Here is a 26,116-nt window from a genome sequence, read left to right on the forward strand (position 1 = left end):
ATAAACAAATAAAATATTATTACGACTAAAAAGAATGAGAATTAAATACTTGTTGTGATTTATATGCAAAGAAAATTAACCGCACTCTCGAACCCTGAGCTCGCTGTTATGGCTTCATCGGTGAAGTGACGTACCTGGATGTACCGTTGCATCTCGGATCGTGCAAAATTATGTGCTGCAGCTAAGTGAAGTGTGTTGCAACCGAGTGAACGCTAATTTTGAAAGCGTCTAAAACGCCCGTGGAAGCTCTTGCAAGTCGAAGATGTAGCGCCGTCGACCGGGAAATTCTGGGGAAAAAAAAGCACCTACGTGGACACCGTCTCGCCAGTTTCAGTTTTGCACGACCAACGCTGCCGATCGCGCTCATCTGATGGAAACCTTCGCCTACGCAACCTACATCCAGCACCTGATCGCGTCGTTGGCGATCATCCTGGTTCTGCGAGCAGTCTGGGTGCTCGTCAGAATCAGGCACGCAGGCGATGCCCGTAAAGTTCCCCACAGCAAGCCTGCTAAGCTGATGGTCGTATTGGGATCAGGTAAGCGGCCGCTCGATTAGTTTCGCAATGACGCGCCTGCATCGGGCCGTAAACAACACGTCGTTCACGAAGGATGTTACGTTTGCAGTGCCACCCTTGCATGCACGGTGCATCGCCGGCGGCTGCGAAATTGCGCCGTCACGGTTGATATTGCTGCGTGGGGTAGGCCGGTACATAAGCTTTTTCCGTGAGGCAGACCGATAAGAGCTGCTCGTTTACGACCAGCTGTCCGCGCAGGCTACCTTGACGGCGTATAGGCGTTGCCCCGCGACTGGCTGTAAATGCTCCGCATAGTTGTGGCTTACCTGCAGACAACTCCAATCTGCGTCGCCCGGCGATTTTCGACTTGTGACGGCTGGCAATTGCCGTGGGAACTGCGGGAAGTAGTGCTACTGATCGGAATACCATGTGCTTTATTGATGGTTCCCGCTGCAGGCGGCCACACGTTCGAGATGCTCAAGTTGGTGGAGAACATTTCCACGACGTCGTACAGCCCGCGTGTCTACGTGACGGCCACGACGGACCCGATGAGCGCCGACAAAGCCAAGCAGCTGGAGATGTGGAGGGTGGCATCGTCGTCGCAGGTCCTTCTGCTGCGGTTCCTCTCTTCGAAGAAGGACGCCAGCGACAGTCCGGAGGTGCGTGGGAAACGGGGGACGCCCTGCTGGTAGTCGCTGCCGTAATTTGTATTCTGCAGCTTCTTGCCAGCACTGGTTTCTTTCGCAGCAGCCGCAGACAGTCAGCGCTGCTGAGTTATGCTTTAGTCAGTTGACAAACAGCTCTCAAACCTGTTTGATTAATTGTTTAGTAGTGGTGAGGAAAATCCCACTGCTTATTTTACATAGAATAGGAGGTGCACCCCCAACCAATGCGTGCTCAAAAAAGGCCATGAAAACAACTTAAATATTTGCTTTATTTGAATGGTGGGCAGACGCGTTTAAAACCTGTGTTTGAAGGGCAAATGTGGGACTGCCTTGTCCACCATAATAGTTATGACATATGAATGGAAATCCGTTGGGTACTTCGGGGAGAACTCCAAACAGGTAGCCGGTATACACACTTACTTGGTGCCAAAAGGTGTGGTCAAGCAGAAACTAGATGTTGGAGATCAGTGATCAAACCTCGTAAAACCTACCAGGGTGTTTTGCAGTGTATACATTTGTAACATGAGCTTTGTTCTTATTTGAGAAGCATTGGACGATGTGAGCTCGTGTGAACCCACAGTGCTGTTCTGAAAAAGTGGGGTATTTATTGATAATCCTTTTCATTTCGAAAGCTGCTGCACTTGGAGATGGTGCAACATTCACAGCGCTTGTAGTGTTCGCCTCTAAACCATCTTGTTTTCCACACATTTTAAATTGTGACCATTTGTTTATTGCCTTATTGTCCCGAAATAATGTTACTCTATATTTAAACCACAATCAGGGTGTCGAAATGAAAAGAAAACCGGAACCCAAAAAACGAAAAAAAAAACAAAAAAAAAACGATATTTTTGGCCAAAACGAAAACGTGATCGATATCTTATTTATTATTTCGTTCAGGAGCGAAACCAAAAAATTGTTTCGATTTTCGATTCGAGTGGAAAATCCAGGTATTTCAACATTTGCTCCAATTTCGATGCAGCGAGGTGGGATATTGCAGCTGGTTCGCCGGTATACAAATTGCCTTTTGTTTTCCTGGTGACATATTTCCTTTGGCAGGCTTGCTGCGTGCTTCCCTACTCCCTCTGCATGTCACTGTGTTTTAGGACTCTCTAGAACATTATATGTCTGTCTCGATAGTCAGTGCTTAGCTCTCCGCGTGATTGCCGCCCACAGTTGGCTGCAAAGCAGATGTCACGGCCGTGTTTATTTATTGTTAATTTATTTGAATATTTGTTTGTTTTTTCTCGTTAACTCATTTGTTTATTTATTTATATAACCTCCATTCACCTAAAGCATTGTTGTAAGAGTGTGCATACATGAATAAGCACAAAAATTAAGAAAAACGACATAATAATGAACAAAATGAAATGTTTGGCGTGATTACAGCAGCATGTACTGATTGCAGCCAAAGTGCACTGGAAGCTCAATTCGCAATTTTTTTGCTGGCTACCATGAACCATTATTTTTTCATTCCAAAGCTAAACTGTAACGGAACTTCTATTTATGGACTGAAGCAGAAAGCAGAACGAAAAACATTTCATTCCGTCACCCTGACAGTTTAATTTTGAACAGCACAATATTGTTTTTGTTCACGGTTTCTTTTATTGGCCTTAGCCAGTTGTGCAAATTATGCTTTGTCGTCAAATGCCAGGTGTGGGGTAAAGAATGGCTGAGTCACAACCCCTATTTTTAAATTTTCCTTATTATACATTATATGATTGGAGTTTGCTTCAAAAAATTGTCACGAGTGTTATTCCATTGAGGCAGTCTTTCAAACAAAGCAAAATCATGTGTTGTGTGCATGGTCCCCTGTATGGTGTGTAAGTAGTGCGCGACTCAGGAATCAATGACATAACCTTGAAATAATAAGCACACAAAACATTTAAAAGTCAAATAGATAAAGGTCAAAGTGTCGGGCCAAAGCTTTTTTGAAAGTATTAAAGAGAAAACAGGTAAAAGTCCCAAATACAGTGGTCCCAGTAGCCCAGTGTCCCAGTACGCTGCTTAGGAGAATGTTAAAAAATGCTTGCCAGGTCATTTTGCACGCAAAAAAGGGACTTGAAATTGGCGCCTTTCCAGGCGGATGAGCCCTCCGACTACGTTGTCGAGCGCATTCCAAGAAGCCGCGAACTGCACCAGTCCTGGCTGACCACGGTGCCGACCACCTTCTACGCAATTCTGGCATCGGCACCCATCTTGCTGCGCCATTCACCAGATGTGGTGAGTATTCCCATGGTCTCGCTAAAACACCGAGCTTCAAAGTTACGACCTTTCAACCTGTCTGCAGTGCCAAAAAAAAAAAAAAAACAAACTTGAGTTTTTCTTTTGCTGTTACACCGGGACATTTTGATGGCAGGTAGTGCACACTGGTGTGTATTCCAGCAGTGACCCTGTGCTCAGCTCTTCGTCTTTGTCTGTGCAGATTATCTGCAATGGGCCTGGAACGTGCGTGCCCATTGTGCTGATGGCGTTCCTGTTGGCTGTAAGTTGCATCCTGGCATGTTGGCCTGCGTTGCAGTGAAAGATGCTGGCTAATTCTTTCTCTACGGCATTCAACCGGAAAGATGTTACCTGTGGAGAACACGTGTGCTTAGAGAGATGTGACCACAATCAGCTTTTCTTGCAAAGACTTCGAATTGTAAGCATTCAAAGTTTGTAATTTTTGGAGAAGAGGGGGTGTGCAGATTTTACCAGGTGAGAGCATAAACGTGCAGCGGTGCCTCGATTTCATGAGGTGAAAGCACAGATGTACGTAATTAACCGGCAGTGCCCATGCTCATTTAGTTAGGAACGCTCGTTGGGTTGGTTTTCACAATAGTAAGCGAAAAAAGTGGCGGTGCAACGCTGGCACGTGCGGGAGGAAAAGCAAGCACGAAAAGGACAGAACTCCCGCTGGCGCAGTTTCAGGCAGGGGGTGCGCAAGCACTGCGAAGGTGGTAAATTTGAATTGCATTGGGTGGTAGCAGTGAGCGGATAATGGCGCAACAGCCCATTATGGCATATCACTTCTGACGGCTTTCACATTGAGTGGAACGGCATTATTTTTTTTGTAAACAGAAGAGGTGCCCCTTATACCAGCGCTGGAAGAGTGTAAGCACCGAGTAGCACTGGCATTGAGAGTATGTACTTGTGTGTTTTATTAGAAGGTACATTATGCAGGCTGTGTCGGAACAGCTATGAAAAGCCCACTGAACAGTTCCCGTGTTGGCATTTCTTACAGCTGTGATTATATGAAATGCCAGTGACATTTGAAGTCACTGGCACATTTGCGCTAAGCAGAGGCCATGGTGTTTGTGCGCGCAGTTTGTGGAGCCACAAAATGCCCAGCAACTGTCCTGTTATTGTCTGTTTCGTGGCGATAGCTGCAGCAGCTGCAATGGTAGTGACCCACCCTTGTATGGTGAGGGTATGGCGATTCAGCGTGTGCCGTGGGCAGGGTAGCTTCTAAACTGAGGTGACCTAGTTGCCAAGATGACGCCCTGTGGCGGTAGAAAATCTCCCCCTGGCCAGGTTAAAGGGTGTCTATAGCGCAGCTGCTGCAGAGGCCACACAGTAGTGAATGCATTGGTATGCCGGCTACAGGGACTTTGACTTCAGGGACTTTGACTATGGGGACTTGGCATCTGCATCGTAGGCCACTGCAGGGCCAACTGCACGATTGCACTAACTTTTTGACACCAAAACCACTGTAGTGATGCATGGCTGTGTGCCTGCATTTGTTTGTCATCCAAAGAGGTGATATACAGCCTGCCAGCAGTCAAAAGCGAACGGCCGACCATGGTGATTTTTGTTGTAGTAGTAACGCCCTGTTTGCCACACATTGGCTACAGTCTGTGGGTACGAAAGTGCCGTACCCACTGACACTTCCACAGACTGTACCACATTCTGGTGTCTTGAGAGTGCAGTAAAACATCGCTACAAAAGACACTTGGTTATTAGAAACATTAAAATAAAATACGTCTGGTTGATTTTCCTATGCTTACCATGTCAGCAACATCTCATAGAGGCGACCCTGGTTACAAGAGACACTTTTCCTGGGACCCCTGAGTGTCTCGTGGAACGGTGTTTTACTGTGCAACAGTTTTGCAGTGCCATTAACTTCGTTGAGATCACCAGTGCAACTCCACGCGAAATAAAGACCCCATTCCCTAATGCAAGTGCAAAGGCATTGACTGACCCAAGTGATTGGTAAGAAGACAATTCCGCTAGAGCACATCTCGGGATGCTTCCTTGTGAAAATAATGGAGATGAAATAATAAAAAAAAAAAACTTAGAAATCATCACCGGCTGTAACAGCATGCAGTTTTGATGTTTTTATCCTGCCATAGGTGTCAAAAAGGTGTTCTCACCAGTTTTTGCAAAACTGTCATCACCATTTTGAGCAGGATTCTGTCCATAAGTGTGCAAGTAATTTAGTAGCGGCTGTCTCGTAGCAGAAGGCAGGTTTGTGCAACTTGGGAAGGCATTTGCACTAACAAACATTTAACAAAGTTTTCATCTGCAGGTACAGTCTTGTTTAGTAAAGCTCAAAGGTGTAGCATTACCAGGAAGCTTAGCTTAGCTAACTGGGAACCAAGGATGTAAAGAAAACTCTTCCACACTGGTTATTTTGTTACCCAGGCGAGAAGTGCCCTTTTGCCATGCCCTCCTCTTTCAACCAAGTAAGTCAGCTCTCTCCTTGCCTCCCCTTGTGCCAGGTGCTGGGCGTGAAGCGGACGCGGGTGGTGTTTGTGGAGAGCTTCTGCCGGGTGGAGACGCTGTCCATATCGGGCCGTCTTCTGTACCACCTGGCGGACCACTTCGTCGTCCAGTGGCCCCAGCTCACCAACAAGTACCCCCGGGCCAAATACCATGGCCTGCTCATCTAAGCCCAGCCATCTCCGCATGGCCGCTGGCACGAATTGCGCAGGCGACCTAGAATGCCACAAAGCCGTGCGAATCCTATCTCACTATCGCGAAGGTCCACCCTTACAGCCTGAATAATCTTCACGTGAACAGTAATGGCGCCAAGATGGCACCCTGCGCAATTCAGCCAATGTGTGCCATGTGGCGATCACTGGGTGCTCCACTTTCTCGTGCTTGGCCCCTTGCGTTTGTGGCTGTGCACTGCAGAGCTGACCAGCTTGGTCCCCCCTGGTCATTCCCTCTCCACATGCACTGGCCTCGGGCCGCACTTGTGCCAGGGTTTTGGGTGCATTTTCCAGCACTGTTGGATGGATTGCGATGAGATAGCTCAAGTTTACGGTCCCTAATTGACAAGCTGCAGTTTCTGTGAGAACAAGTTCAGAGCCCAAACTTTTTTTTTACACTTCAGAAGGAAGAGCAACTTTGCACTCTTGTGCGGTGCTCGAGGCAGGGGCGAGAAGTGAAGGTGGTAAAGTGTTGCATAAAAAAAGACGGCCTTGTAGTCCGGCATCTCTCTTAACTAATATTTTTACTGGTGTGAAGTGGAACTTTCCCCCAAAGTGACAAAGAAGCTGTAACTGTAAACCTGATTGCCAATTGCTTTTCCCTTTTAAATTAGTGTCGCAATGCAAAGTGGTCTGTGATCTGCATAAAAGAAATTTCTCCAGACTACGTCAAGATCTTTTCAAGACATCCACCGTGAAGCATAAAAAAAAAAAAAAAAAAAAAAACGATGTTGGAGTTTATATCCAGTTTCACGGCAAGGCAGCATTTGTTAAAACCTGCTTGCAGGCCTTGGTTCTTGTGTACTGGTGTTGCCTCAGTTTGTCAGCTGATTGGTTACCTTGTGTGTAGAAAGGCTTCAAGTCCTTAAGAGTGCACTTCACTTCTGTCTGAAGTTCCTTTGAGGAAAAGCAAGCTTAGAAATTATCATAGAATGGCACGATTGTGGCCACGCAATACCATGAGGAAATCTCTGCCTTTAAAGGCGCTTTTGGGGTGCTTCGATGTTAAGGGGCCTTTAATGCAGCCTGTCCAGCACACAGCGTCCTTTGCTGAAGCCTGTTGCCGCTGCTGCTTGCCTTGCGGTCGTCTCCAGTGCACAGCCACGAACTTGAAAGGGTAGACCAACGCACTCATGCTCCAAGTGCCGACGGTTTGTGGCCGGCACGTGTGACCAGTGTTGTGACGAGGCTTGCGATGGGGTCGGGGGATTGGAGCGATCACTGCTGGGAGCTGTGTCAGCCCCGTAGCGCGCGTCACTTGGTGACGGCACTCGCTGTCGGCTGCTGCTGGGCTGTTGCTGGTTCGATGGCCCAGTGCCGACACTGGGTTCGCTGCCCGAGTGGTGGCAGGTTGCATTTAACCGGGAAGAGACCCCCTCCCGCAAGCCTCTGGATGATCAAACATAAGGTAACGAGACCTACTAGATGGAGACACGATCTCTGGTACGTCTAGGAGTGCGTGTCACCCTCAGCGCAGCTGTGTTTTTCCGTCTCCTCGGTTCTGCTTTTTCGTTTTTTTACACAGGGTTCGCCATTTGTCAAGGTTTATTACTAGTACTACGTAGTGTATACTGCTAGGCAGAATCTGAGCACCTCTTAATGTTCGATTCTTCTTTCTACCCTCTCTCGCTCTCTCTGTCCCCCTTTCTCCAAGAATGAGAGGTCTACACATCAAGCAGCCTTCGCTGTACCGGGGCCGGTCCTTGGTACAGTGTTATCGGCTGCAGTGAATGCCTGAGAGATGTTTAGATGGGAGACGTGTTCCCACGCAGAAACCACTTAAAACAAAGGGTCGTATATTTTGAGACAAAGAATGCTAGTCGTGAGAACAGCTGGGGTACAACGTAACACGGACGCTCTGCTGCATCTAGCACACAACCTCACTCAGGTTCTGCTCTGCTCCATTTGGGTTGCTCTTTTTTTGTAACGGGTACTAAACAACATATCCTGCCTGGAAAAAAAAAGAAAAGCCCCGGTTCAGCCACGGATCTTTTGCGGGTGAACTTAAGATTGGCGAGCTTTCTCGTAGCATTTCCTTATCTTGTTTTCGTTGTCGCCCTCCGATGAGGGTTGCTTTTGCAGTAGTCAGTTGTATGCCTCAGTTTCTGTTTAATCTCCAGTACAAAGTCGGGACGTGTGCAAATGTGTCTTGTTTGTGGCTGGTCCACACACTCGGCATTACGCATTTAAACGGAATCTTGCCCGTTCTACGGAAACCAAGCCTCAAGTTTTTCAAGTTTTTAAATTTTTTGTTTGTTGTAGTTGCATTCACAAGCTTCCTCATGCAATGTCTGACAGTATTGATGTCACCGCTGCTTTGAGCCAAATGTACTTGCGAATTGCACGTTTGGAGCCTGGAGGGTACCAGGACAATTTGTCGGCCAACAGAGCTGCTCCTTTTCAACGGCTTGATTGAAGCCGATCGATCGTAACTAATTCGCAAAGAATGCAAAACAGTGAAGTTGTTAGCACTTTGCCAGAAGCCTGCTGCATTGAAACTTTTTTACATTGGCTTCGAATTTAACGCACAGTGTGCAAGCATTTGTTTGAAGTGTGTGCAATCCTGGATTTTTGAGATCTCCAGAATAAAGATATAACACCAATTTGTGCCTCTGGCCCCTTCTGGTACCTGCTACATCATGCAGGCTGCGGCTTTGCTGTGTGGTTGAATGGAACCAGTCGGCTGCTCTTACTTCAGTGGGAAACCTGGTGGAACTTTATTGGACACTTTTAGAAAGTAGTACTATTTACTTGCTCACTTTTTCGGCCATCTGCATGGACAATTCTCCGCACTGTCTGAAATCCCATGAGAGTACCTAACCTTGTGAAAGATTGCGCGCTAATTAATTAATTGTGTTGCGTAGGGGAGATGTTAATTTTCGATGCTATTCGCTCGGCACTTGGCCCAACATTTATTTTATACCACAATGGGAGACCATTCACACGAGTCAGTTTTGATGGGGGAGTATCAGGTTGACTTTGCCGCCTTTCAGTGTTTCAGTGTGCTTCAGGATACTGCTTCTGGGTATTCTCACAGTACGAACATCAAAACTTGTACGAGCACGCTGCGAGGTATTTTGCGTGGGTACCGTGCAAGGCCGACTAGGGGCAAAAAGCCAAAAGACAGGGTACTTCTCCTCTTTGTAGCATTTTCTAAACGACGGATATTCACAGTGCCAGCAGTGTTGACAAAGTGGCGCATTTAGAGTACGTTTTGCCTGCTGACGCCGACCCCACTTCCATCGTGGCTATGTTGACACTGACCACAAGACCTGCTGGCTGGCGGCGTGATTGGGGCTGTCTCCCTCTCCCCAATACCAGCGGCAGGCTGTCACTCACCCTGCAGAGTGCGTTCCCAGCACCTTCCTGCCTTCATATGCCTAAGGACGCTGCAAGATTGTTGGTCGACAGCATGCACAACACTGCATGGCACACGAAAATAGAGTTGCACACGAACGTTTCACATTCAAGAACAGAGAACGTGAGGTGCAACCTTTTTGTGTGGCTAGTGTTCTTTGCCCAATTCACCCACTTCGCAGCATGCGTGTCCCTGTCTAGCCTCTTATGATGAGCCATCTACGGGGGAGGACTTGGTGATCACAGGAGCACAGATTGAAAAGCATGGTGGTAGAAGTTGTCAGTGTAAGCTTGCCATGCAACCAGAATTGCACTGCTAGCGCAGACCCCCTTGCTTCAGTTGGAATGGTCACTCCAAGGTTACCATGCATCCAACTACCACCCTGTACTCCAATAAATCTTTCAGCAGCTCTTTCTCAACCCCACCCGAGCAATGGAGGCGATCAAGGCGAGGTCACTTCACCCATAGCTCACTCGCTAACAGCAAATACAATGCTATTTGCATACACACTGGTAATCATACCCAAATGGCAGTTCTACCTTCTACTGTCCTTTCACGGGGCACTGTTTTATTCTTGTCATTAGCTCGCTCGCATCGTTCTGAATGCTGTCCCGAGTAGAAGAGAATAGCAGGCACGCCAGGCGCAGTGCCCGGTACATGTGGGAGCGCTCCTTGCGACCGAATGGCTACCCTCATTATCGCCACGGTGATCCTGTCGTTACCCAATTTTTAGCTGCGTTTCCCTGGTCGAAGGGGGCTGCACTGCATTTGATGAGCAGAGGTGAGGAAAATCTCAAGTTCTTCAATAAACAATAATAAGGGGTGAATTTTATTACGTGACATGTTTTGAACATGTGAGCAACTACCTGCTATACATAACTGTCCTTGGCGTCATAACAGACATTCATTTTGGGTAGTGCATGTGCGGCAAAGGCTACTGCGGTCATCATCATCATCAAGCCTGTCTGCGCCAACTGCAGGGCAAAGGCCTCTCCTGTAGATCTCCAATTATCCCGGTCCTGTGCCAACTGCGACCAATTTATCCCTGCAAATTCCTAATCTCATCTGCCCATCTAACTTTTAAATGCAGAGCATTTCAGTAACTCACGATGTCACCCGCGTTGACGTCCGTAGTCGTAGTCCGCACCCCTCCCCCTACACTATATGAAAAAAAATACTATCCGGTGCCTGGTTTTGATCCCTCGACCCTGCAGGCGGAACGCAATGTACATGGTGCTCTACCCACTGCGCCACAAAGCCGACACAGAATGGGAGGCTACGAACGCGCCTTATATCCTTGACTCATTCAAACTACGTCAAGAAGCTGCTGATACAACGCATTCACTACCACCAACTCCCCAAACACTAAACGTTAACGCAATACACCCACCCCCTATGCGACGCATTTACTCGAGTCCCCCTCGCGGGGAGATGGGCCCAATTTTTCTGCCGCCCCCTGCCACGCTTGCCTCGTCTAAGGATCCACTCTGTTACCCTTAGTGACCAATGGTTATCTTGCCTTCACATTACATGCCCTTCCCATGTCCATTCCTTCTGCTTAATTTCTACTAATATGTCCTTAACACGCATTTGTTCCCTGGCCACTCCACTCTCTTCTTGTCCCTTAATGTTACACCCATCATCTTCCGTTCCATTGCCCGCTGAGTCGTTCTCAATTTAAGTTGAACCTGCAGTGAGCCTCCAAGTGAAACCCCGCAGGTGAGCACCGGTAAGATGCAGCTGTCATACACTTTCTTCATATTTGTACTATTGATGAGGGGAAAGCTTGAAGTTGGGTAGTATACAACAACGGTGCTGATGATGATGTGTGAAAACTATGAGCAAACATTGAGGTTACTTGTACAGTATGACTTTGCTACAAGAGGCTCTTGGTTATAAGTGACACTTGAAAATGGTTTAACTGGTTTTCCCATGTTCACCATGCATGTCAGCAACATCACATAAAAGAAATGGTTACAAGAGACACCTCTGTTACTAAGGGCAACTTTTTTTTTAGCTCCCTAGAGTAAATTTTTACCATTTAGAAGAGAACTGAAGCAAGAGGGGCCTTATATAAAAGACCTTGCGGAAGACCATCTTGGAGATGAAGCTATGGCCTGCATTCGAGAGACCACAGAGGTTCTAGAGCCTTTTGAGAAGTTTGTCTTTGCAGATGTAAACCTCATGTGCTCGGAGGAGCACACAAATCATGCGATCCTTGTGCAAATAAATGGCGCCCGAGAGGATGAACCAGGGAATCAACCAGGCAGTGTCAGCAGTTGAGGTTTACAAACGTCTAAGAGCACTTGACTGGTATTGGGAGCAACGAGAAGGTTTGCAAAGTGCAGGACTTTGCTTCCAGAAGTTGGGAAAGAAGTCGATACAATCTGCTGTCACTAAAACCACTATGAATAGCTTTCTTATGCCATCCTAAGCAATTCCCTGTAGACGAGTTTAAACACACTTTGATGCTGATGTATACAAAGTAGTCTGGTCTGACTCCTGAGTGTCTGAGCAACTTTTCACAACAAGAGACGGCGGTTACAAGAGGCATGCTTCCTCCATGGATCCCTCGAGTGTCGTTTGTGACAAGGTTTTACTGCGCATACATCTCTGGTATGTGTGGAGTGGAATATGTAGACGCACACACACACAAATGGCCACACATCGCACATCGTTAGCTTTAGCAACCCTTTCCAGTCTGTCAAAACCATTGTTTGCGGGATCAATTTGTCCCAGCTAGCGTTGTACAGAGAGCTATGCCGTTTTATAATTGTGAATACTCGCCTCATACGATTTCTCCTTTGTGATAGCTAGATATGTATCGCAGGAATCTGCAGTCCCCAAGTTTGTTGATACGTTTGCATGTGTGCTATCACAGTCGGCACTAAGTGTAGCCAATTTCCCATTCATGATTCCACATCTAGCCAAAATTTGTTACGTTAAAGATACGTCAGAAGTGCAGATTTATTCTCTCTAGCTGGCCGGTGATTACGTTTTTTTGTTGCGATGAAGAACGATCCCTATCCTCTTCCATTTGGGAGGAGGGCATGTGCTAGGCACCCTGCCCATTCGTTTGTCAAAACCCCAAGAAAATTTTTTAAAGAAACTTCTAATGAAATGCTATTAAACATTAGCTGGGAGCGTGGCTGACTGAACAGAGACGGTGCCACTTAGAGGCAGCCACGCAATGGCAGTTTGTACTGTCAAAGCTTCCAACTTGTGAGATTTCAGGTGTTGACACAATGCCCTTGGCTATCAGTCGCACCACAACTATGGTAATAAGTTGGAAATCATGTCGGATTATTTGGCAACTACTTGACTCAGCCACAACAGCACGAAGTTTGAACTCGTGCATCTTAGCATGCATGCCTTCCTGAAATCAAGAGCTACTGACATTGTGGTGTTGCTGCTGAAGGAGACACCGTCAGCGCACAAGAAGAAAGAAGACCAGGGAACACAGATTCATACCGACTTCTCTTTTATTCACATATGCCCACAAAATGACGTCCAAGCTACAGAAAAGGGGGTTCCCTGCCAGCTAGACTTGCTTTTAGCTCTGCGCGGCCGGCGCTCCGCACTCGTCAGAAGCTGCCCCCACCTTCTGAGATGCACGATTGCCAGATTGCTGTAGCGAGTCAACATGTGGACAAGCCACGCTTTTGGTTTTGTCGCAAATTTGGCCGAGTGTGCGTGAGCTGACGGGCCGTGGCAGAGCCGAGAGCAGGCCTAGCCACCAGAGAGGCAGCTTGTGCTGCCAGCTTGCGGCGCTTTCGGTTTCGGAGAGAAAGGAAGGGGCGAAGTTCGGCACGGTAACAGACTGGGGAAGAAGAGGAAGAAGAGAGGAACACTCCAAGAAATGACAGAAAAGAAAAATTACAGCAAGCAGAGGGGAAAAAAATAAAAACCTAGAGCAGGGGAAATTATTATAGTACGTATGTGACTTAGTTTCAATCCTCCTCCTTGGTGCTAAAATTGAAAGATGTTCTCACTTAAATAGTGGCACTTCTTCTCGACACGCGGTAGCACAAACCGCGCCCACTATGTAGGTGGCACGCTGCCCTTCTTTTTGGCATACTGATGAGCTTTTTCCTTTGGACGAGCACAGGGTCAGGCCGTCCCACATTGCGTGCTTTTCGTTTCTCTCGAGTTGTAGAAAGGAGGAGGAAGGTTTGCTGCAGAAAGGTTCGAGATGAAGGAGCACCTGAAAGTCGACAGAGAGGAGAGGAAAGTCTGAGAGACAGAGCGGAGAGAGCAGAGAAAGGCACGTGCCCACAGTATCATGCAATCATTTAAGAGCCGTTTGGTCAGCCCATTTCGTTGTCCCTCAAGTTGGAACACTCCCAAGGGTAGATTTTTATCGGTGGTCTTTGTAGCTGTTCACTGTCAACCAAACTGCCCCAAGAGATGACACTCTATTACAATCGAACTAGCATAAATTGACGCAGGTCTGCAATAGCGCCATTCCAAGCTATGGTGGCCCTGCTGTGGGCAGCGCTAGTGTTGTCCAAGCACTTGCTTGGGCTTCCTAACACGGCCACATGGGCCAGTGATGCACAATGTGGTAGCTGTCAGCGCCAAAATTGCTGCTTTTATGATGTGCGGCACCCTCCATGCTTGCAAAAAAACATGCCCACAGATTAGGATAATCTCAGAACGGATTGGCCAAGGCTTCAGAAAACAACTAATCAAATAATTTCAGTCAATCAATTACAATAGGTGAACCATTTCAGTCAATGGGTGAGTAAAATAGTAACTTCAGAGCTGATGCTGAAATTAGCAGCATGTCTATGTGGCCATTCCTGACATTTTATGCCTACTTCTGCAATTTCGCAACTGCTGCGTGAGCAGCAATACACTATGCAAACACGCAGGGAGGACCTAGCTGTTACAAAAACCATTTCAGCCAATTGGAGCAGCAAAAATAAATTGAGGGTTGGCCTACAAAGTGAAGCCATAATAAGATGTGATTACCAGCACAGCTGTAACAGAGACAAAAAGAAGAGACATGGGATGGCGGTACCATCTTCTTGTGTCCCTTGTTTTTGTCTTTATGATGGCTGAGAATTACCTGTGATGTCTGATTACAAACTACTGCAGGTTGCACACGTACACGCATCACCTTTTCTATGAATGCCGTACATTGTGTATACTGCCATGCCGGCACTGGGAATTGGCAATGTAATATAATTTGTGAACTACTGGCTCACTGCGCGCAGTTTGCACTTAGACTTAGACTGCTTGCTCTTGGGACCCCGTCAGTGCTTGTTGGCTACAGAGAGGCAGAGAAAGAGAAAGTGGCCTCACCTGGCGAGTGCCAGCGGCAGCGGTGCCGGCGTGCAGACGCTCATAGCTGGTCGGCCTCGGAGACGACGTTGAGGGCGAAGCTGGCCGTGCTCTCGCCGCTGGCGTCGTTGGCGATGACCACGTACTGGCCGACGTCGGTGACCGTCGCCTGGGGGATGGTCAGGGTGAAGGTGCGGCCCTCCTGGCCCAGCTTGTAGTGGGCGCTCTCCTCCAGCGTCTGGCCGTCCTTCTGCCACCGCACTGCACCGGGGGGAAGAAGGCGTCGCAAAATCCACCCCTGGTCAGCATGCGCTTCAAAGTGGGGTTACAAAGCTACACATGTGTTGCGAGTCTCACACTATACTCGGTTACAACTCAAGAACGGCACCACCTCATGTAGTGTATTACTCCGCCAAAGCGCCGGACCCGTGACGTCTGTGCGCGCGTGTTTTGAAAGGGGTTTGCTATGAATGCGCGATATCATCTGCCTTGTCTCACGCAGTTTGTTTGTCGTCACTGGAGTTGCTTATAAGCATATTAAGTTCAAAAAATCACGGGAACGGCTCACGCCATGTTCAAAATATTCCCAGTAACGCCCTACTTGCGCCACGCGGAGAAACATCCGGCTACGGTGATAAGGCAGAGCGGCAACTTTCGGTGCCGTTCTTAAGTTGTCACCGAGTATAGTGGAAGGCTACGGAGGTATGTGTGTACAACACTTCAATGTGCATCAAACCTTGTACAGACGGGTGCCTTTTTCCCCTCCTCAATCAGAAAAACAATCACCACTGACAGGAATCGAACACATCTGATTTGATTTCCTGATCAAATTTGATTTGAGTTCGGTGAGGCCCACAACATATTCCACAACCATTACTGGCGCAGTTATGGCATTCGAAGATGGGAAAATGCAGAATGCTGCCGTGAGAAAAGAGGTTATCAGAGTTAAAGGCGAGTATTATTGCACAAAGTGGCACAGTGAAGGGTAATTATCCTTTCAGTAACCTTGGTTGTGGGCCCCCAAAACTTGTAAATGGGAATCGCCAAATGAAGGTTGGAATCGCCAAAACCCAGTTTCAGTGTGAAAAAACTTTACCACAAGTTCAGAAAATCACTTATACTGACTGCCATTAAACAAACAGGATTCATGTATGCTCGCAGTTATACAACACTGCAAGAAGATTCCAGTGCGACTGAGAAAGTTAGTTCAGCAATTCATCATTTGTATGCTTCATTTGTTTTTTGTGGTTTATCGTTGTCTCAAAACTTGCGTTGTTCCTCGCAGCAACAGTCATTACTATTCTTAGCTTTCAAGAAACAGCACAGATCAGGTGACAAGTTCTGCAAATTGCTCCTGGCTTTTTTTTTTAATTTTATATAAGTTGACCTAGGATCGTAGTTTCCTTGCTTACGCAATGTGCGGTGCTTCTTGCATCTTTTTACGCTGTCACACCCCCATTTTTAAGCAGGCTGGACTAAATGCATGTTGAGAAGAGAGCGCGTTGTGCGCGTCCACACAATGTCTTTGTTCCTTTGCACTCTTGACCCTACCTGTGCTGTTATCAGGCAACTGTGAGTGGAGTAATACAGGCGTTGCAGTGACTGCAAGATGTTCGAGGTGCACACATTAGTGCCCCAAGTCAAGTTGGCACCCACCTCCGAGTGCTTCTTTGTCGGTGACACACTTGAAGGCAGCTGGCTGGCCTTCTCCCGATGTGGTGGACCGGGGGTATATGGAGAATCCGGGACCCACCAATGGCTCGCCTGGAACTGCCAGGAAAGAGATGCACAGGGCCAAGTGTTAGTGGAACTCTGTGCAGACTTAGTGTGGAACATGACGGCTTCATTCCCGTCACCTACAGGATGATGCAAGCACCACTATACATACGTAGGCAATTTTCAAGAGCGACGGAATTCCAGCCCTGGCAAGATGTTGCTCTGCAGTCTCCTTAGCGTTTGTGTGGCCTTCTAGACAAGTCTACACTTTTGGACTTGTCTAGACTTGTTTAGACTTGTCTGTTAGACTTGTCTTTTAGACAGGTGTCTCTGACATGTATGTGCCTCAACATCAACGGAGCAGCCACTGCTGGAATGCTGGAACGGGTAGAAGTGCTTTTCCTTTTATGATACTTGAGCATACTAGGGGCTGCCTCTAGGAAGTCCCTCTTTTTGCATAAAAAATAACCCCAATGTGTGCCAAATGGTACAAGACAGTCTCAGAAAACGTCCTCGAAGTCAATCAGAGGGCATGAATACTGGCACTAATAAAGGTGCCAAGTGAAGCCATATGAGTACTATAAATGTTTGAGCAATTCGCACATAGCCTTTGCTACTCAGTTCAGTTAGTACCTTGTTTCTACTGGTTCAAGCATCTGAGCTTTTCACACATTCACACATTTCAAATACTGTCGGAAATTGCCTCCCAAACTACGTAGTCCTGCTGGATTTAATGCATAAAAGTCCCTAAATAAAATAGGCGGAACAAGGGGGAAAAAAATTGAAGCCATTCCACTCAATGTGAAAGCTGTCGGAAGTGCAGAGGAGTGATTCGCCATAATGGGCTGTAGCGCCATTATCCCCTCACTGCTACCACCCAATGCAATTCGAATTTCCCGCCTTTGCAGTGCTCTTGTGCCCCCTGCCTAAAACTGCGCGAGCGGAAGTTCTGTTCTTTGTGTGCTTGCTTTTCCTCCCACACGTGCCCACATTGCACTGCCACATTTTTTTCGCTTACTATCGCAAAAACCAACCCAACGAACATTCCCAACTAAATGAACGTGGGCGCTGCCGGTTAATTACGCATACTTAGCCTCAAATGTACCTGCAGTTTTCTTTGCACTAAACAATGGGGAGATGTATGGCCAGCGGTTAATGGGTTTCGAACGCTTATGACTATATAAACCGCTTGGCTTTTGAAGCCCCTGGGTCACGCCGTGACGACAGCCGCTATGACGGAACGCCGTGTGGCTCTACTTGGGTCCAGCGAGTGAGCTACGACAACAAGGTGAGCTCCTAAAGTGCTCTGCACTTAAAAAGTGACAATGACAACACAACATGCATTCAGCCCTGCCAAAAATACACATAGCGTAGCGTGTCAATGCAGTGTAGAAACACAGCCAAGGCAGCTGCGCAGCAACGGAGGTGGCTTCCCTCACCCAGGACGTCCAGGGTGCAGGTGCTGAAGGCCTCGCCGACGTCGTTGAAGGCCTCGCAGGTGTAGGTGCCACTGTCCTCGGGGAAGATCTCGGCAATGACCAGCTTGTAGACCTCGCCTTCGGTCACGTACTGGAAGTCCTTGCTCGACTTGATCTCCTTCTCGTTGTGCAGCCACACCACGTCGAACTTGCTCGAGCCTGGAGGAGAGAAGGATACATAGTAGGGCTTTCGCATCACCTGTAGTGCTCAACTCATTAAATGGCCTAGATGCCTCTTGGAACGTCACCAACTGCGAGGATGCAAGAGCCAGAACTGCACATAACAAGGCAGTTTCTGCTTGTGTACGTCACAACACACCAATGCGAAATTAAGACAATGCGAAATTAAGATACACAGCACCGGGGATAACTAACAAAAGTCAACTAGAAAACTCGCACATGCCTCAAGAGATGCACACATTCTGTCCTTATGGAAGCTGATGACTCACATTACTAAGATACTGTCATTTTGCGACAGGTTTGTCGGCAAGCTTGTCAGTGCATAGACAACAAAGTGTTTTCACCTCTGATTGTGCACTGTAGTGTCACTGCATCACCGTCTTTGACCACGTGGCTCTTGAGGTGCTCGGCAAATTTGGGAGACTTTCCGTCAAAGCCTCGAGACTCCGCCTCCTCTTTCTCCATGGCTGTGACGACAGGAAGAAAATGGCAAAAGTGAAGCACAGTTCGTTAGCACTCAATTTAAGCTCCTCCATATTGATGACCATTATGAATGGTCTGCAAGATTGACTTAAATCCAAAAAGCCATCTTTGTAAGCACATGAGGGAGATTTTCCTTGTGATTTGCACAGAGTTAAGTCCCCTAACTTTTGTTTCTACATGTGCTACAGCACTACATGAGTCTTTGGAACCAAAAAATTGCCCAAAGAAGCATTTTTTTAGGTATCACTTTTCTCTTGATTTGCACAATTTTTTCTCCGAAAATTCTGTACGTGGAACAGTACCAGGTACTTATAAAAGCCATAGAGGCCCAACTTCAACAAATAAATAACAATTTTACCATAATTCCCTGCCTTTTCGCCAGAGTGGTATCGCAGTGATACAAAATTCCCAAGAGGTACCATCCCAGCATGTAGTGCAGCTAGGAAGATAATTTCTTTTGCACGGTGATGCTGAATGTTTAAACCAGCAATATGGGAAGCAGATTTCGCATTTTGTGTTTCAGTAGTTGTTTAATTAGCGTTAACTTATTTTTAATTGGTCAGCAGGAGTAGTTCAAACCTAGAAGTTAGAATCGATGTAAACGTGTATGTGATTGCAGAACAAAAAATCTGCTCCCCACATTTCATTTGCCACCTTCTGGTATCTATTCATGCCTTGCTGGTAATTTTTTGTTGTTTTTTTCCCCTATTTTTCTCAAGAACAATCAAGGAACATTTTTAATTAACACATTTCAATGTAGTTTCGTCAAAATTGGTGGGAAAGCAAAAACAAAAAAAAGTTTCTAAGGCCAGTGTGCCCCCTTAATAAGCATCTGTGATCAGGCTGTGTAGGCCTGAAACAGCATCTTACATCTATGACGCTCATGCAAATTCGCATGCTGTATTGGGATAAGTGGTGGCCGTACTCTTCAGGGTGGCATGCAGACTTACGCAGGACTGTCAGTTTGCTGCGGGTCTCCGCCTTTCCCTCAGCATTGGTCGCGACCAAGACGTACTCGCCCTCGTCCTCGGGGTAGACCTCGCCAATGCTGAGACTGGCTTCTCGGTTCTTGTACTTCAGGCTGACGATGTCAGATGACTTCAGGGGCTGCAGGTGTTTGCAAGGAAAGCACATCAAGACTTACACCACAGCACAAGCAGTTCTACCGGAAAACATTTTGCCGGGCAGCAAACCTTGTCACTCGCACCCTAAAGCGTTGCTTGCCATTGAAGAAGGCAGAACCAAAACCACACGCAAAAGAGGTCTGCCCAGCTAAATTCATTTTGAGGTTGACTGCCCTTTCCTAGATAATGTGAACAAATGAGAATTCAACAGCAGACCACCCAAAATATTGCTCATGAGGGGGCACGCTGTCGACAGCGGCACGCCTGGTCATTACCTGTCCGTTCTTGAACCACTCCACGGATGGCTCGGGGTCGCCATCTACGACAGCCTTGAGCAGAAGGGGCTCGCCATCCTTGATGCTCATGTCCTGAAGCCCAACCTTGAAGCACGGCGGGACCATGGGTTCGTCTGGAACTGCAACGCCAGGACAACAAGGTTCACAACTATGTCCTCACTGGCAGGCACTCGCACGTTCACAGCAGGCATGAGGCGCAAAATAAAAAATTAAAGCCGTCTCACTCAATGCAAAAGCTGTCGGAAGTGCAGAGCAGGGATTCGCTGTAATGTGCTGTAGAGCCGTTATCCGCTCACTGCTACCACTCAATGCAATTCAAATTTCCCGCCTTTGTAGAGCTCGTGCGCCCCCGGCCTGAAACTGCGCCAGCAAGAGTTCTGTTCTTTTTATGCTTGCTTTTCCTCCTGCACGTGCCAGCATTGCACTGCCACTTTTTTTTGCCTACTATCAGAAAACCAACCCAACAAGCATTCCTAACTAAATGAACGCATTCGCTGCCGGCTAATTGCGTATATTTTGCCTCAAATGTACCTGCAGTTTTCTTTGCGCTAAACAATGGAGAGATGTATGACAAGTGCCAGCGGTTCACGAGTTTCGAACGCTTATGACTATATAAACCGCTTGGCTTTCAAAGCCTCTTTGGGATGCCGTGCCGACAGAACGCCGTGGGGCTCTACTTGGGTCAAGCGAGCGTGCTACGATGACCTGGTGAGTCCCTAAAGTGCTCTGCACTTAAAAGCTGTGGCAGCACCTGTCCTCTGTGTCGCCCTTGTAACAGAGCAACCTACACGAAGCTTCATTCGATCCACTATCCGTGCGCCATTAAATATGCGATAACAATATGAATTTGAATTAGTGCCCATTTTCTTATTGGCACACAGAAGTTTAGTTGAGCACAAGTTGTGCAGTTATAGTCAAATATGAACCATAAATTTAAACTTCATCATTTGTATATCCAAAGGCAATTTACGAAGTGAGTACAGTCTACGCCCGTTACAACGGACCCTCTGAATCCGGAAAAAAACGTCCGCTGTAGCCGAAGTATGCAGTATCCGACCGGGGGGGGGGGGGGGCTATACGCCCTACAGTGGGTACTTTGACCGATATTGCATGCATAGTACATACACTTTGTTCTTTTTACACGCCTGCAGCACCTCTGCACAGTGTTCGCGCGAGGGCGAAGAATCGCGTAAACACCGTTTCCAAAACTTAGCACCGGCACTTCGAAAAGGCCTAGCGCATGTGGTCAAGCGTGTAAAGACGCAAGATGAGCTGAGCAAATAACGGAAGAATATAACTAGGCGCAATTATGAACCAGCTATAAAACATCAGTCGTGCCCATCAGCATTAGCTAGGCTCTTTTAAATCCCCTCACGACGAGGCAGGTTTTCCCGAAACCGTTCGTCAAACAAATCGGATCGCTGCCCGACGTTCCCTCAAGGCAGATTCCACATTTTTAGCGATTTTATTCTGGTCATTGAAACAGATGTAATGAAATAATCTGATGACAGTCAGCTGTAAAATCGAAAGTTAGACCAGTTGGACTGCGCACGGTTACCGGCAGATTGCACACAATGGATGGGGAACAACCCCTACTTGAGGCATTTCTTACCTTTTTCACCGAACGGAACGGGAACGATGCATGCGTGGGAATAATAAAAGCCGAACTTCACTGAACACGAGTTTTTTATTACATAAAAAAACTGACGAGGGCAGACTCGCCTCCGAGTGCACCACTTCGAGTATTCGATTGCCCTGTTTTCAATCTCACCGGAGTCGCGTTTATCGGCAGCGGCCTTGTTCTTGACGGTACAGCGGACACTGTGCTTAGACAGGCCTGTATTTCTGGCGATGTCAGCCTGTTTTTCCTCGTGTTCAACAGCGTTAATTACGCTTAATTTATCCGACAGTGAAATCAGCTACCCTGCCGCTCATGCCGCTGGTCGCACAAAAAAAAAAGCCACTGGCTTGGCTTGGCTGCGCCAACGACCCGGCTGCCAGCAATGTTGCCAGACATAATAGTTTTCTTGCCAAAATAAACGAAAAAGCACACCGGGCGCCGGCCCCGCGGAAGTCCGCTATAAACGTTCAGTCGAAACAATTTTCGCCTAATATTTAGTCTGTTGTAGCCGATAGTCTGCTCTAGCCGGGTCCGTTGTGAGCGGAGTGGACTCCATTTAAAATGCATGGGTACCAGACAAACCAACAGAAATGGTCTGTTGTAACCGAAAGTCTGTTGTTGCCGGATCCGCTGTAACGAGCGTAGACTGTATATTGAAATACGTCCTTTTAAATGAAAACTCCTGCTTAATGAAACACTGTTGTCATTACGGTCCCTCAATCGTTACAGTGCACACTGCCTGGAATCTTTCTTGAGGGCAGAAAGGTGGTGAAAAGCACAGCCCTGGTCACCCTGGTACTACTGGGCATTGCTTCTTTTGCCATGCGTGCTGCTCGTCTGGTAAAAGCACCATTGTGACAGCAGCTCCTCTCATTTACACATACACAAACAAGTTTGGATGACTAGTTGTACTCACGCTTGAGCTCCTGGGTGGCGGTTCGTGAGCGGCTGGGGCTGGTGCCTTCGGCGCCTTCCTTCTTACCGTAGGGCTTCTGCACGCGCTTGGGGGTGGCAGAGTCCAATGGAGGAGACAGCTTGGAGGCCGCAGAGCTCAGGGTGCTTGCAACGCGGTCTTTCGCAGAGTCTCTCCTCGACAGGGAAGACACGTCCGAAGCCTTGTAGTCGGTGCTCCTCTTGTCGACCGACTTGTAGTCAGACGACTTGTAGTCGGACTTGTAGTCAGATGACTTGTAGTCGGACTTGTAGTCAGACTTGGACTTGTAGTCAGACTTGGACTTGTAGTCCGACGTGGACCTGTAGTCTGACGAGGACTTGTAGTCCGACGAGGACTTGAGCGTGGAGGAGGACTTGTAGTCAGACTTGTAATCAGACTTGGACCTGAAGTCCGACTTGTAGTCGGATTTGTAGTCGGACTTGTACGCGCTGCTGGACTTGTAGTCGGAGCTTGCGAGGTGCCTGCTCGCGGAGGAGTAGTCCTTGGCCGAATAGGCGGCCGAGGAGTAGTCGGTGCTGAGCCCTGAGCTCTTGAAGGATCGGGAATCTGCGAATTTGGAGGACGTGTGGGAATAGTCTCCCCGGCCGGAGTGGTGCAGCCCGAGGAGGCCAGAGGCCCGTGCATACGAGGGCAGGGAGGAGTCGTAGTAGCCAGAGTGAGCGGGTTTGGTGGTAGAGTAAGGGGTTGGCGAGGCGGGAGCGGCCCCTGTGTGGTGGTGTATCACGGTCGGGGATTGGCCAGCAGGAAGTTTGCGGCGGTCTGCAGTGGAGAGTGGCGCAGAGAGCGTGATGTCAGCGATGTGCCGGTGGCCGCGCATGTCGCTTCATGTCGCACCCTCGCGGTCAAAGGCAAACCAGGAAGCAGGAGAGTGTTGCCCTCATGTGCCCCTAATGCGCCGTGCTGGGCCATCCCCTTTCTCGGGGTGAATGCGGCCTGGGCTAGGTCAGTGCAATATGCACTAGATACTGAATGATCTAGATACTGAATGACAGTAAATGTCGTTTTGTCTACGCTACTAAAACTGTTGTGTGGAGGCCATACTTGTCACACCTCACAAACATTCTGTGCTCTAGTTTGCCTAATATTATCACCATTGGTGACAGGATGTGCATTTATTTATTGGCAAGCGATGAAAGTCTTCCACTGTCTGCAGCAAAGAAGCCCTTTCTACCAACAAGGGTCGGTGGTGTGAATTAGAAGCAGTGTTACAGAAGCATTACCACTGCTCTTAGTGGCTTGCACTACTTGCACAACTGTGCACAAAGCTTGCACAACAAGCTTTCAATGCACAGAGTTACTACAACACCTTGAGAGACTGATATGTGCAGTTCAAATTTGTGATTGGAGCATGGAATGAAAACTAAACTGAGCCTGTAAGTGGGGCACTTCAGTACCACATGGTAATGTTGCTTGAGGTCATTCATCTTGGATAGCCAGCAAATAGACTGGCTTTTTCTGAGGTGCCTCATCCTCTATTTGAAGCATTGACAGCACTCAATGTGCCAAAGTGTCTTGGACGTTTCTGCCATGGACAGCAGCTGACTGACATGCACTTGTGCCAAGGAAACAGATGTGGTCACCAAAGATATCACTCAACGAAATAGATTTCCTCTGTTCCTACACAATCTCTGAGCTATAATCGAACATTTTTTTTTTCTGTTTATGCAATCAAAGGTTCAGATTGTAGCCGAATGATTATGTAAAACAGCATGTAGTCTTTAGCACCAACGACATTTTGTTACCAAGTGTATGAAGCGTATCACGTGGAGTATTGATACATATGGTATGCTATCAGCACATTAGGTGCACATTAGCGCACTGCAAAAAAATGTTGCCTCTAGGCCACACTTTCAACACACAAAGCAACAGAGGCGACGTCCTGATTCCTGGTTTGTGCTGTTTGTGACTTGTAACTGATGCCACATGTCATTGAGGGGATGAAGCTACGAGGACCGTACGACTGTGGGCATGTACAATGGGTACCGTTTGTTCGGTACATCTTGTTGTTCCAGTCATTCTGTAATTTTCTGAAGTGTGTGCCCTCGGGCGTCCACAGGAGGGGTTTGATGCGAGTTCGAAACTTCAAAAAGAAACTTTGTTTCACAGTTGAGATCGGTGGATAGACTACCTACTTGGTTGTTGTATTGTTACGATAAAAATTTGAGAATATTTGCCTGCTCGTTTTTTTTATTTTTGTCTCTCCCCTCTGGGAGAATCCTGCGGACGACTGTAAGGTCACCTAGAGCAACACTAAAATTGGTCTATGGCACGTTTCTGTTTGCGTGTGCTTATTTCTAGCATTTGGTTATTCATTATGGGTCCTTTATTGATCTCATGCAACCATGCAGTGAGCCTAATAGTGCCTTCCCTGTAATATGGCACTATACAGTGTTCAGTCATTAAAAAAACAGAGACATTGTTTCCTTTATACTGAAGATAAAAAAGAGAAAGCCTAAATTTAAGCATATACAGCAGAAGTGTACGTGATCAGTATTCTGCACCTTTATGGGCTTTCCCGTATAGCGCATATATTGTGTGTCTGTGCCACCCAGGCACAGAGCTTTAGGACCTGAAGAGAAAATGTTCTTAGTGCGTTAGAGCAATAAATGCCATGCCAGGCAGAAAAGGCAACCCTTCGGGGGAAAGATTACACAATGACTGGGATATGGTAGAAGGCTGAGAGACTGGTTACTCTCATGCAGGCACTTACGCCACAGATTATTGACCCCGGGACAAGTTACAGAACATGACACTTCACATAAGAGACACTCCATAAACATATACCGTATTTTCCGGTGTATAAGTCGCTTTTTTTTCTGAAATTTTCATTGGCGCGTCTTTATCCACCAGTGTGACTTATGTATGGAATAAAACCAGTATGTGGCAGCCGCGCATGGTCCGCGCTCGAAAAGGAGCCTGTGTACTGCATGATGTCAGTGCACGTTAAGAGACACAGCTCTATGGCCTAAATGAATGAATTATTTGTTGGTGAGTCGGAAGAAGAAGGCTTTGATGGTTTTGCCTAAACGCTGTCTGTAAATACGTGCCATCTGTGTGCATCAATAAACCATTTTTGAGAAATTAGTTCTGTCTAGACTTTGGGCAGTAGATGCAAGTGTCTAGCACTGCTTACCGGGGGATGCGTTCAGAGGCGGGCAACCATGTACTTTCGCCGCACTTTCTAATGAACTGATCCTCTATGAGTTTACCTGATTAACAAGTGCGTTTTGTAAAACAGTGCGTCTTATACACCAGTGCGGCTTATCTACATTTTTTTTCCGGAAAGACTGTCGTTTTGAGGGGGGTGCGACTTATACAAAAGTGCGACTTATAGACCAGAAAATATGGTAGTACACCAACATTACCACTAAGACATCCTGGCGGCACAGAATCAACATCCATGCATACCTTGAGAGACAGAGCCTTTTTCAGAGTCATTTCCCATGAGGAATCAATTCCACCTGAAGACTGCAACGTTTGGATTGACCGCAAAGTACTGTGCGGTATGGGGCAATAGACCAAAGTTGCG

The 26,116-nt window shown here is 47.4% G+C and overlaps 2 protein-coding genes across 6 annotated transcripts in view; one reads left to right on the forward strand and one right to left on the reverse strand.

Moving 5' to 3' along the window:
• The first annotated feature begins 115 nt into the window (after nt 1-115).
• On the forward strand, nt 116-8,693 carry Alg14 (ALG14, UDP-N-acetylglucosaminyltransferase subunit). The gene is made up of 5 exons (XM_077693760.1): nt 116-536; nt 972-1,174; nt 3,260-3,400; nt 3,603-3,662; nt 5,878-8,693. Exons 1-5 carry the CDS (start codon nt 371-373, stop codon nt 6,046-6,048), a joined length of 741 nt encoding a protein of 246 aa, XP_077549886.1. The 5' UTR covers nt 116-370; the 3' UTR covers nt 6,049-8,693.
• A 4,219-nt stretch (nt 8,694-12,912) lies between these two features.
• Nucleotides 12,913-26,116, reverse strand: part of Bt (projectin protein bent) — a 258,426-nt gene continuing 245,222 nt past the window's right edge. For 4 of the 5 annotated variants that reach the window (XM_077693761.1, XM_077693765.1, XM_077693764.1 and 1 more), the window contains 8 exons: nt 22,549-23,346; nt 19,991-20,130; nt 19,542-19,698; nt 18,453-18,575; nt 17,890-18,087; nt 16,391-16,504; nt 14,756-14,995; nt 12,913-13,652 (listed from right to left, as the gene is read on the reverse strand). In XM_077693761.1, coding sequence (XP_077549887.1) covers nt 14,796-14,995; nt 16,391-16,504; nt 17,890-18,087; nt 18,453-18,575; nt 19,542-19,698; nt 19,991-20,130; nt 22,549-23,346 — 1,730 coding nt within the window. In that variant the 3' untranslated portion in view covers nt 12,913-13,652; nt 14,756-14,795. The remainder of the gene's footprint in view (nt 13,653-14,755; nt 14,996-16,390; nt 16,505-17,889; nt 18,088-18,452; nt 18,576-19,541; nt 19,699-19,990; nt 20,131-22,548; nt 23,347-26,116) is intronic. The other variant, XM_077693762.1, reaches the window with a different exon arrangement.

Source organism: Haemaphysalis longicornis, unplaced genomic scaffold, assembly GCF_048455015.1.
Source record: "Haemaphysalis longicornis isolate Haplotype H1 unplaced genomic scaffold, Haemaphysalis longicornis Haplotype H1 scaffold_12, whole genome shotgun sequence".
Lineage (NCBI taxonomy): Eukaryota > Metazoa > Arthropoda > Arachnida > Ixodida > Ixodidae > Haemaphysalis > Haemaphysalis longicornis.